This window comes from Ctenocephalides felis, unplaced genomic scaffold (genome assembly GCF_003426905.1).
Source record: "Ctenocephalides felis isolate EL2017-DRISC unplaced genomic scaffold, ASM342690v1 CF-g0.4_SCAFFOLD_00845, whole genome shotgun sequence".
NCBI lineage: Eukaryota > Metazoa > Arthropoda > Insecta > Siphonaptera > Pulicidae > Ctenocephalides > Ctenocephalides felis.
In genome coordinates, this window is record NW_020536999.1 from 53,589,526 (window position 1) to 53,601,599 (window position 12,074).

Genomic DNA, 12,074 nt, shown 5'->3' on the forward strand with positions numbered 1-12,074 from the left:
ATTTGGAAATAACATCAAAGAGTTAATTTAATTAATGTTACAGAGTTAAAATAATAATTTAATTGAAATGGATGAAATAGACTACAAACTTAAAACTAATAACAATATATTAATATCTAGTGCAATATCCAAGCTCGTTCTTGCTATTAAAAACATTGAGTCGTCCGAAAAGGCAAAGACTTCTGCAGAATTCAAGCTTCTACAAGAGTCATGCATGTCATCAAATCCTTTACTAAGTATTACTTCTTGCCATGGAATGATGATTCTTGCACAGGATGGCGCGTTGGAGTTCAATTACATAGTTTCTACTATTTTATCATCAGCTCTATCATCCAAGTAATTTGTTATGTATATATGTATATGTAGGACAAATATTATATCGAGTAGGAAAAATAAGGTCTAACAGATCTGCAATTTATTTTTTACAAGATACAATTATGTATACAGATACAAAAATATAATTATGATATTTATTTGTGAAATAGCTGTCTATTTCCATAATTGATAAGGTAAAAACATGAAGCCGAATATACCTAATTAAGTACTATATATACCTAAGTAGCGTTCACTTGGATCGCGATATAATTTGTAAGAGATCAGTATTATCTGAATCAAAAGTTAAACATATTACTTATATTCATTTTTGCAGATTTTACAGTGGAGTGATTTCAGCTCTAGGGCAACTACTTATAATGGATATGAAAAATAAGATTAAAAACTCAGTTGATGAAGATTATGTAAATCCCTTCAATATAAATTCTTCTCAGCATCCGTTTGTGACAATTCTTATGAAAAGAGAATGTGCCTGGAATGACATCTTAAACCAGATAGATACTATTTTGAACGATGAAACTTTGTGAGTGAAACAGTTGTGACATTACTAAATCATATATATATATATATATATATATATATATATATATATAACTATTAATACATAATAAAATTGTATACAGTCAAATATTCATAACTCGTTTATTGATTTTAGAGAATCTAAACATCAAATTGAATTTCTTCGGCCAGTTCTTCTTCATATTTTAATAAATACATTAAATCCAACAGAAAATAAAAACCGGCTGCAAGTTTGGAAGTTATTATTAAGAGAGCTAAACAGTACACATGTCCAAAAAATTATAATAGAAACTTTAATGTGGAGTAAGGTATTATACCATATGTATAAAAGATAAAATGATTAGAATTATTCTATGGAAAGCAATACTTTTAGATAGTTTTCAAAGGGATTTCTGCATGGATTCATTTAATGCCCATTTTTTCCTCTTTTATATTAACATTGAAATCCATAATTTGTTACATACCACAATTCACAGAATTTTATTTCGTGACCTTTCTAATATTTATTATGTTGATTTCGATTTTCTATCCTTATGGATGAACTATCCATTCATCAGTATATTATTTTTTTATACTAAATTTAAACTGTTTCTAATGATGTATGATCAAGATTTTTATAAAAAAGGTTATAATTTCAGATTGAATTGGAGTCCAACAGTTCATTTATAAGTATACTGTGTATTGAGCTTTTAGAGAGGGCAATTTTACTTGATTTACCTCAACTTTACATGCCAATTGTGCCATATTTGATATCATTGGTACCAAACTTGTTAAAATTGGGGGTTGACCCTAAACCAACAATAGTAATAATATCAAAAGTTCTTCAAGAAAAAAAATCTTTAATTGCTGTTGATCATATTTGTATGATATTGGCTGAAAGTATTAGTATATGTCCCTCAGTTTATTTACATGATCTTATTCTATTATGTGAGTATTAAATTATGATTAGCCATTCTAATTATCTATTCTATTTGTTTTTGGATATATATATATATATATATATATATATATATATTATTTGTTGGTTTAAAGCTGATTTAAATTATTTTAGGTGATAATATACTGCATGTGGAATCAGTGAATTTTATTGCAGTTCACACTTTAGTGTCATCAATTTTACAGTGGATGGCATATTCTTCATGCCTAACAACAACTTCCTTGAAGAAAGCTTTAGAACTTAAACAGTTTATTGAAGTTTATAGTCACACTACCAGTAAAAATGTTTCTGATGATTATCCATTGTTTCAAACAATAAAACATTTTTCTGCTACTTTACTAAAATATGATGAATTAGCTGAAATATCAATAATTTTCCAGAAAGATACATCTGCACTGAATAATTTTTTAGATAATCTAATTCAGAATAATAATAGGTCTTTTCTATACGAAATTCGTACCTATTTATTTGGAATATTTGTTTGTAATTTTGATGGAGACGTTATTTTAAAAGCATTGAAGTTATTATTAAGTGGGTTAAAAGAAAATAATAGATTAGCATTGAGTTTATTGACATTAGTGCTTTATAAGCTTTCTCACGAATGTAATGTTAATGTTCAAATTGAGTTATTACGATCTTTACCTGAAATGGCTATTATTAAAGTAAGGATATTAGAAAAATATTTTAATTTGAATAAAATCTGAGTTTTGAGATTTGCATTTATTAATATCATTTCAGGAAAATATACCATTAATAGTCCATACTATATCCTGTTTGAAGAAGGGTCCCATATCATTACAGAGTCTTTGTATTGATTTGCAAATGCGACTTTGTAATGTTGATATAAGATGTTATCCATACCTACAAGAGTCACTAGTAGAAAAATATACAGATACTTCTAGCAAATGGTACATAGATATAGCAAAAGCAGTTGCTATTAGAGAACTTTGTTTGAATAGGTAAATTATATGGCTTGCACTTTGCATTATAGATGAAGTATATTCTTAACAATGGAATATAAAGTGTATTAATGTGTGTATAATGTGAATATTACTCTCCTATTTAGACCAGAGCATCATGGTTCAGAATTAGTAGCACATATATCACAATTATTGAATCGTTGCACAGATACAAGAAGTGCATTTCCAGCATCTATTGCATTAGAATCAATTTCTTACTTATGTAAGGCTGGAGTTGTGGATATTGTTAGTACATGGCAAGCTTTATCTCCTAGATTAAATAATGAGAAAAGGCCACGTGTCATTGTGAGGTGCGTAAAAGTAATATCTTAATCACATTATTTATTGCAAATGCCTTATTGATAGTAATAATTTGGATTATGTAGTTAACTATAATGCATTCGTTTTTGTTATAAAGAAAAACTATATATTTTAATTCTTTAGCCTTTGCAAACTATTTGGGATGGTTCCATTATTGAATTCAGATTTAATCGAACATCAGAATTTAACTGAAGAAATTATTAGTAAACTCTGGTCATATGTTACTGACTATAATGAAAAAGAAATAATAGAAAGTGCTTTAGAAGCCTTGTCTACATTTTCAATAGAGGATATTCAATTAAAAGATATACCAGAAGAATTTAAGCAAAATATTAAATTGCTAAATATTAATAAACCATCACAGGATAATCCCGAAAAAAATGAAGAAGTGTTAACTTTTGTGCCGGGTAATTATTAACTATATATAATAGTCAATAATGTTTACATTTTATATATGGTGGTACCCATACGAGTTTAATTCGTTCCCAACACTCATGCTCGAACTGTTGCAACTTTTTTGCGGTGGTTTTTATCAACTAACTTTTAGAGCTCAGAAAGCGGCTTATAAATTATTGTAAGGCCCTTAGACGTTTTACATATTATTATTTTGCTCAAAGCTCGTATATCAAATTTTGCTCATATGTCAAATCAACGAATTGCTCGTTTGGGGCTCGTATCTCAAAACACTCGTATGTCAGGTTACTCGTAAATTGGGGGTACCACTGTATAAACAAATATATTTATATTTATTAATTATATCATATAATTGTGTATAGGTGAATGTTGGATAAGACTTCTGCAAAATATTAATAGGCTATGTATTCATAAAGCAAGTGATTTAATTAGTAAATGGATGTCTTCAGAAATTTCACAATACCGTAGCGGCATATACAGAGTTACATCTGGTAAAGGAGAGCCAAATGATTGTTCTAACTTGCCTTTAAAAAGTATTGTGCGAGCTGTTATTGAATATGTCCTAGAACAAGTAATTTTCACAAGTAATCATATACATTTACAATTATTTTGCAATTATATAAAACTATTTTTTCAGTCCAAAAAGAATTTTGATAATGAACCAGTATTAGAACACTGTTTATATATACTGAACAAAAATTATGATAAGCCTTTGCCACCTATAAATTGGTGTTGCCTTCATGATCTGTATCATCATAATGAACTATATAGAGTATACTGCATTAATATAGCTTCAAAACAAATGGTTATATCAGGTTCAGCTAAAAGATTTATTGAAAATTATTTGAATGATTTTGATCCCGAAAACATTAAGGTTAATGGAATATCTCCATGAAATAATCTCCACCTTTATTTAGATAGATTTATAAATTTCAAAATTTTATCTCTTTCGTAGTTTGAAGAAATAGTAAGCATATTTAAAAATTTACCAAACTTCTGTAAGTTTCTTCAACCAAACGCTTTGAAAAAGGTCATTGTCAATACACTAAATTTTTCACTAGATAAAGCATTATCTAATAATGGAAATGAAAGTGATGATAAATTATTTGAACAATTGCTTGAACATATCAGAATGACTTTAATATCTGAGGATATTCAGGACGACAATAGAGTTATGGTAGCACAAACCATTGAAATGTTAGTAGATAAAATCCATCAAGATGATAAGGTAAATACATCCGTTATTAGTATTATCAAATATTTGTTTTACCTAAGAACAGTTTCTTTTTTTAGTTATTTACAAGTCTTACCAATTGTTGTCTAGAACTACCAATTTTATATTTTGATCGCATTTCATCTCCTACTATTTGGTGGGAAACCTCAGCAACTAAATTTTGCAAAGCAGTGATCATTCGATCAGCAATGTCAGTAAAGCACAAAAATGATGAAAAAGCTTTAATTTGGCTGAATGATATTATTGATGCTGGTGTTTCTGAATCCAATGAACAACAAAATTATATTTTAAACAAAATAATATCAGTCATGCAACAAAGGCATGATGAAACTTTGTTGCCAGTAAACTGTGATTGGTGTTTGGAGCTGATGGGACAAACACAGGCAGAATTAGTAAAGTTGAAAAATGATAAATCAAACACTCCGCCTAAGAATGGCTTACACTTCTTATGTGATGTGCTTATGGTGACTTTAGAATCTTTGAGTGGTGCTTTTTACTTAGTATCAAATAAACCAATAGATTTTTCTATTAAATTCAAATTGTTTCCAGTAGCGATTAGTATTCTTAGTAAACAAGCTCGATGGAAAGATACAATAGAACAGGTGATGAAACAATCATTTTTTTTTTGAGCTTTATTCTTTATTTGACATCAAAATTTTATACATTTTAAAGTATAAGCAATCAATAACTCATCCTGAGATCTTTGCAAGATAATAAAGTGCATTTTTTTTTTAAGTATATAAAATAAATAATTTATTAATTTGTCATTTATGTGCAAACTTAATAATTTCCTAATTCATACAACACTTATTATAATTTCAGGTCATTGAATGGCTGTATTTCATGACATTGTCAACAATGATAGCACCAAATTATCTAAACGCTTTTCAAAAAGCTCTTATTGCTTCTAAATCACATGAAACATTTGGAAAAAAACATCTTTGGAGTAAAGTGATACAAGAAAGTTACTTCAAGATTCGTTAAATACATCACATAAAAATATATTTTGTTTTATAAGGAATGTAGTTTTTTATAATTAAAAAATAATTACATTTGACTCATTTTATCAAAATAATCAATCAAACCCTGTAAACGTTTTTTAATCTTTTTCTGATCATCTAACGCACAGCCCAAAATAACTTTCTCAAATGTTTTGTCTACTGGCCCACCAGGTTGCGAAATGCAAGCATTTAGGAATGATTCACATTTGGTTCTAGATTCATTCCAATTTGATCTGGCAGTCAGTACAATGTTGTCAATAATGGCATTTACCTATGATTTACAGGTTTTGAATATCAAAAATATCAAACACTTTATTGAAATTTAAAATATACCAAGGTAAGATAAAAAAAAATATTATTGGTAAATTACATTAAGAATTACCTGATGTAATGCTTCTTCCTGTTGTATATCTCTATTTGTCCGAATTGTCAGTTCTATTGTGTGACATCGAGATAAAACTCTGTCACAGTAACGAATTACCTCATCTTTCTCATCTACAATATGTAAAATATTGTTGTATATATATATATATATATATATATATATATATATATATATATATTGTATGATTCTGAATTTGATGTTGACATATGTATTAACAAAGTCTAGTATTCGGGTATAACATCAATAAAAAACCTGAATTTCTTTCAAAAATTTATTTTACGTGCATACTAGCCTTCATTCAATGATAAAATTAGTTAATCTTAGTATTAAATTGGAAGATTTTAATAAACCATGGCATCAGGATATGGTAATGCACTACACTATGTAATATAAACATTAAACTTGTAATTAAACAATATTTTCACAAAGTACTAATTTTAAAAAATCACAAATAGTGTGTAATATATGTGTTGTTCTTAGACTGGTTGAAGATATATCTTCATATAATGATATATAGATTACAATATCCTGATACCATAGAATACTAAAATCTTCCAATTTAACACTAAGATTAACTAATTTTTCCACTGAATGAAGGCTAGGATTATAGCTGAAACATATGGATGTAAAGTAAATTTCTGAAAGAAATTCAGGTTTTTTATTGATGTTGTGCCCGATTACTAGACTTTGTTAATATATATATATATATATATATATATATATATATATATATATATATTTATATTTGATATAATTTGTACATACTGTATCTCAGTCAGACAATTGTTCTGGTATGAGAGATCATGGCAATTATAACAAAAATAAATCTAAATTTTATGTATTATATATATATAATAATATATAATATATACTAGCAAACCCAACGAACTCCGTTTCGCCACCAGATGTTTTCGTGAGAACGATGAAGAAATTTTTTGTTTGTTTTATATTTGAAAAGGAAAAATATGATTTTATTGCACAACAGTAATGAATTTATTTCGATAACAAAAATGAAGTGTTTTTTAGTTGAACTTCTCTAAGTAAATGAAAGTGAATCCCCAAATTATCCGTTTCATGGAAGTGATCTTTGGAAACCACATTTTTTGTTTTTTGGGTCTGACGTTAACACAAACAAAGCGGATGGTTTTCTAACTCGTGAACAGGCAACGTATAACTGCCTATGTGAAAAACAATGATTTTCTAAATAATCTATTTGAAATTAAAAATAGCAAACACTAAGCGATTGGCCTTGCGACTTGTTATTGCGAACGCAAGGCGAACTGGAAATTGCATTCGTTTGAAGTCAAACCAAATCGCAAGCAATTTTTGATTGAATGGTGAAATTCAGTGCGTGTACATCATTATACTTTGCGGCAAGAATTGTTCGTTGACTTAACCAAGCATAATTCTGATAATTCTCACTAATGTCATTACTCGAATTTTTAATTACGGTGCGTGAAGTTCCAGCAATTTGCATTAAGGCACGATGCCATGCACCACTAATTTTCTTAGCTATAAACCTTGCGGAGCCCGAGTTCTTTCCAACAAATGCAAAATTGTCGAAATCGGTTCGTGCGTTCTGGAGTTATTTCGTCAGGAAGAAAAACCCGACTTATTTTTATATATATATATATAGAAGATATATATTGATTGTTTCTTTTCCGAACAGTAAATCCAATAATAAAAAACAATTTGTTTTTTGAAGATGTTTAATAACGGCATTTTGGAACTAGATACGTTCCATCGTCAGGTTTATTCTGTCAAAGACAATGTTTTTTTGACAACCATTAACTAACATTAATTAATGATGGTTTTACAGATTATTTAGAAAAATTATAAAGGAATGAATTATGTACCAGTGTAAAGAGTAATGAAAATTAACTAATTTTAAAAGTTTTATATAAAATTGAGAAGCAAAAATTATTTACCTGTAATAATTTATATATCCATTCACTAATATCTTTTGGTAAAAACACTAATTTTTTTTGTTCATTCCCGAGAATATTTGTAAATGTTTTTAACTTCACGAGACTTTGTAACACACTGTAATGGAATTCTGTTGGCCAGATGTAAGAAATATATACGGACTTAGGCAAAAATAATTTTTATGGTTCTTGTATTGGTAATTTTTGAAAAATGGGAATCTATTGCCTAAGCAAATTCTGAGAAATATTATTATGTATATATACATGTACATACATATACACACCTACATGCACATACAATTCTATATATTCATGTACATACAATTTATATATTCATGTACATACAATTATATACACGAACATAAACGCAAGTAAATGTATATAGTGTATATACAAAAACATACATACAAGCACATATATGAATGTGTATAAATTATTACATATATACATGTATGTATACACACAAAATTAATTCAAAAAACAAATTTTTTATTATTCGATTTACTGTTCGGAAAGGAAACAAATATATTGAAAAAATCCAGGACTTATCTATTGAGTATATATATATATATATATATATATATATATATATATATATACAAACATTAATATTAATATTTACATTCATCTAAGTCACTCATGCTCTCTGAATTTTTCAAAGAATCAAGTGTTGCAAGCAATCCATCTCTTTCCTCTTCCAGTCGAGCAGCCTCTCTTCTTAAACGTTCTACATGATTTTCTAACTGATCCAAAAGACTGAAAAACCTAATTAAATATAATATTTTAATTTTGTGAATGATATGATAGACAGAAAAGGATGAAATTGAAAATATATTTTTGATCAACATAACTTTCAATATATTTATTTATCAATAAAGTTATGTATGTGTGTAAATATATTCTAAAAGATATTAGATATGTATTTTATTAAAAATTAAAATGAGAGATTTATATGAATTATATACCTCTCTTTTGGAGGGGCTGGATCAGATTCAGCTTCATCTATACGAGGTAAACCTGTCAATGCTGATGGAGAACTTGGTCCTGGAATATTAGTTTCAGTATTTGGTGGAATGCATGCAGAACCTTCAACTTCCATAACTCTAAAAAATAAATTGTAATTTTCTAACTATGTATATAGAATATCTAACTATAAAACTTTTGCAATAATACTTTGTAATTTTGGCATTTGCGTCCATTTTTCACATTATCTGAGAAATGATACATACCAAGATATCGAAAGCAAATAATACAGTATATTTAAAGAATTGTCAGCAAAAATATCAGTATTTATTGTATTTGATAAATAAAACTTAGAAGACAAAAAATCAACTTCTGTAATTACGTTTTGATTATTGTTAACCCTGCTGTGAAATGCGTGCATATATTCAAATGGTTACCAATCGTTCTAGTCAGGTGGTTGTCAAAATAATCTTGAAGTGCTTCAAATTATATTTATACATATATTTCACTCGAAATTAAAATGTTTGAAGACGCTGAAGGATTTTCCGAGCTTTTTAAAGGCTATTTACCTTATTATTTATTAATTGCTCTACCTATTTTTATAATTATTTCACCGACTCCAGTTTTATCCTCACATGAATTTAGTGCCTACCGCATGCATCAATACGATTTACATGGAAATACTTACGGTAAGAGTATTTATATATTATTAAATCTTTGTAGAATAAAATTCCATCCGAAAAATCCCACAGAAAATATCTTTCATTTTGTATAGGTTAGGTAGTGAAAAGTAATCCTTTGGAAGGATTTTTATTGCATCTATCCACGTCATTTTACTTTATTAAGGGCTAAACATTGTTACCTCGATTTTTTTTTGTATGTTAATAATAAAATTAATGTAATAAATGGATAAGTTAAAAGCTGCAAATTATATTTGAAGTTCATTTACAAATTATGCAAAATATTAAACTATAACTTTAAGCCCTGAATTGTTAAGGAATATTATGAAATTATTATGTATTCATTTACATATTAAATTATTTAAATAATTATTGTAATAGGTTGTCGGAGTTCTGCTATAAATTTAGAAGCACGATCTTTAGAGGGGTATCGAACATCAAGGCATTGTGTTGTTGTCAGTTTGCAGGATTTAACAGTTGAAATTTTTCATAATTTGCAAAGCAAAGCTGGTGCATTACTTATTGTACTACCAGAAACTTTGAATAATTTAACAGTAGAAGAAAAACAGGTTTGTGTTATACATTTTCACATTTATTTGTTATTTATTATATATATTATGCATTCCTTTAACTTAATATATATTTTTTTTTTCTATTATTCATTATTATAAATTATATTTTTTATTCAATAAGATAAGCAATTTATTTTATCATGAATTTTATATTCCAGGTTCTTATGTTATTAGAAGGATCTATGCTTACACAAGATGTTTCAATTCCTGTATATTTTACTACATGGTCTCAAGATGTTGATTCTATACTCAATGATATTAATGATGTAGGAAGCATAGATGATAAATCTAAACCAGCTCTTGATTCAATAATAAATTCTGTTGCTGCTAATGGATATCAAATAGTAGTATCCGGGGGATCCCATGCACAAAAATCTGATATTAAAGTTGTAACTTTGCAAGGAAATTTAAATGGCCAACCAGGATCTGATGGAAAACTGCCAACTATTGCGATTGTAGCTTATTATGATAGTCTCGGGGTTGCACCTGTAAGTTCATGAAATTAATATAATTCGTAAAATATTTGAACAAGTAATGTTTTTCAGGAAATGTCAATGGGTGCTGATTCAAATGCTTCTGGTGCTAGTGTTTTATTAGAATTAGCTAGGATATTTTCCCATTTATATTCAAATGTTAATACAGTTGGTCATTATAATTTAGTATTTTTATTAACCGGTGGGGGTAAATTAAATTACATGGGCAGCAAGAAATGGCTTGAAGACCAATTAGATTCACTTGATGGTTCTATCATTCAGGTATGTAAATTTGACTATTTTATAGAATTATTATAGATTATATCAATTATGAGATTTTCTGTATTTTAGGACGCCACTTATATAATGTGTTTAGATAATGTAGCCTCAGGAAACTCTTTGTATATGCATGTATCGAAGCCACCTAAAGAGAACACACCAGTAAACATCTTTTATAAAGAACTCAAATTAGCTGCTGGCAAATATCAGTCAAATAATCAGGTGACAATTGAAGGTATACATAAGAAAATAAATCTTGCAGATGATATATTGGCTTGGGAACATGAGCGATATAGTATTCGCAGATTACCTGCTTTTACTTTATCAACAATAAAGGTATCACTTTATTCATTAATCAAATGATATTTACTGAATTAATGTCATTTATTTAAGAAAATGTTATTTTATCTAGAATTATAAGGATCAAAAACGATCAACAATATTGGACCGTACAGACACTATATCTATAGAAAAGTTAGCTTTACATACTCAAATAATTGCTGATGCGTTAGCAAGTCAGATATATAATATTTCTTCAAGTCAAATTTTTAGCAATTCACTGGTAAATATTAATTTTATAGCATATATTTTATTATTTTTGGATGCATTATTTAATTAATTAAATTTTATAGAAGGTTGAAAAGGACTCTTTGAAATCTTGGATGGAATACATTGGAAAGCAACCAAGATCTGCCCAGTTGCTTTGTGATAAAAATAATGCTCTTGTTTCAGCTTTAAAAGAAGGAATGAGTAAATACTTGAAAGATGTTAAAGCTACAGTATTAACACCAGATAAAAGGGATCCAGAATTCATGTTGTATGAAGGCTCTAAAGCAATATTAAATATCTATCGGTATGTACATATATTATAGACATCAATTTTGTATTTTCTAATCTAAACTGTTTCACCTTAAATATAATGTTTATTTTCAGGGTTAAACCAGCTATATTCGATTTGGTTCTTACTATTGCTATTATTGCATATTTAGGAATTATTTATTTGTTCATACAAAACTTTTCTATATTATATAATTTTGTTTGTAAATTAACAGAGTCCAAAGCAAAAATTAATTGAAATT

General features: G+C 27.7%; 3 protein-coding genes across 4 annotated transcripts; 2 read left to right on the forward strand and 1 right to left on the reverse strand.

Moving 5' to 3' along the window:
- The first annotated feature begins 26 nt into the window (after positions 1-26).
- Positions 27-5,707, forward strand: LOC113385415 (focadhesin). Its single transcript, XM_026623265.1, has 13 exons — positions 27-336; positions 650-856; positions 989-1,160; positions 1,491-1,779; positions 1,904-2,451; positions 2,528-2,748; positions 2,856-3,059; positions 3,193-3,476; positions 3,846-4,054; positions 4,121-4,357; positions 4,439-4,711; positions 4,777-5,319; positions 5,540-5,707. The coding sequence occupies exons 1-13, from the start codon at positions 68-70 to the stop codon at positions 5,699-5,701; spliced, it is 3,618 nt and encodes a 1,205-aa protein (XP_026479050.1). The 5' UTR covers positions 27-67; the 3' UTR covers positions 5,702-5,707.
- LOC113370158 (BAG family molecular chaperone regulator 2) lies at positions 5,648-9,386 on the reverse strand. Of its 2 annotated transcripts, none has more exons than XM_026610837.1 (5): positions 9,258-9,386; positions 8,994-9,131; positions 8,651-8,793; positions 6,101-6,213; positions 5,648-5,989 (listed from the first exon to the last, which is right to left on the reverse strand). In XM_026610837.1, the coding sequence occupies exons 2-5, from the start codon at positions 9,125-9,127 to the stop codon at positions 5,765-5,767; spliced, it is 615 nt and encodes a 204-aa protein (XP_026466622.1). In that variant the 5' UTR covers positions 9,128-9,131; positions 9,258-9,386; the 3' UTR covers positions 5,648-5,764. The 2 variants fall into 2 exon arrangements, with proteins under 2 accessions (XP_026466622.1, XP_026466614.1); XM_026610829.1 differs by having other exon boundaries at positions 9,202-9,292.
- A 39-nt stretch (positions 9,387-9,425) lies between these two features.
- LOC113370138 (nicalin-1-like) lies at positions 9,426-12,070 on the forward strand. Its single transcript, XM_026610808.1, has 8 exons — positions 9,426-9,680; positions 10,053-10,240; positions 10,402-10,731; positions 10,789-10,998; positions 11,068-11,331; positions 11,408-11,557; positions 11,628-11,848; positions 11,929-12,070. The coding sequence occupies exons 1-8, from the start codon at positions 9,512-9,514 to the stop codon at positions 12,068-12,070; spliced, it is 1,674 nt and encodes a 557-aa protein (XP_026466593.1). The 5' UTR covers positions 9,426-9,511.
- Positions 12,071-12,074: the final 4 nt, after the last annotated feature.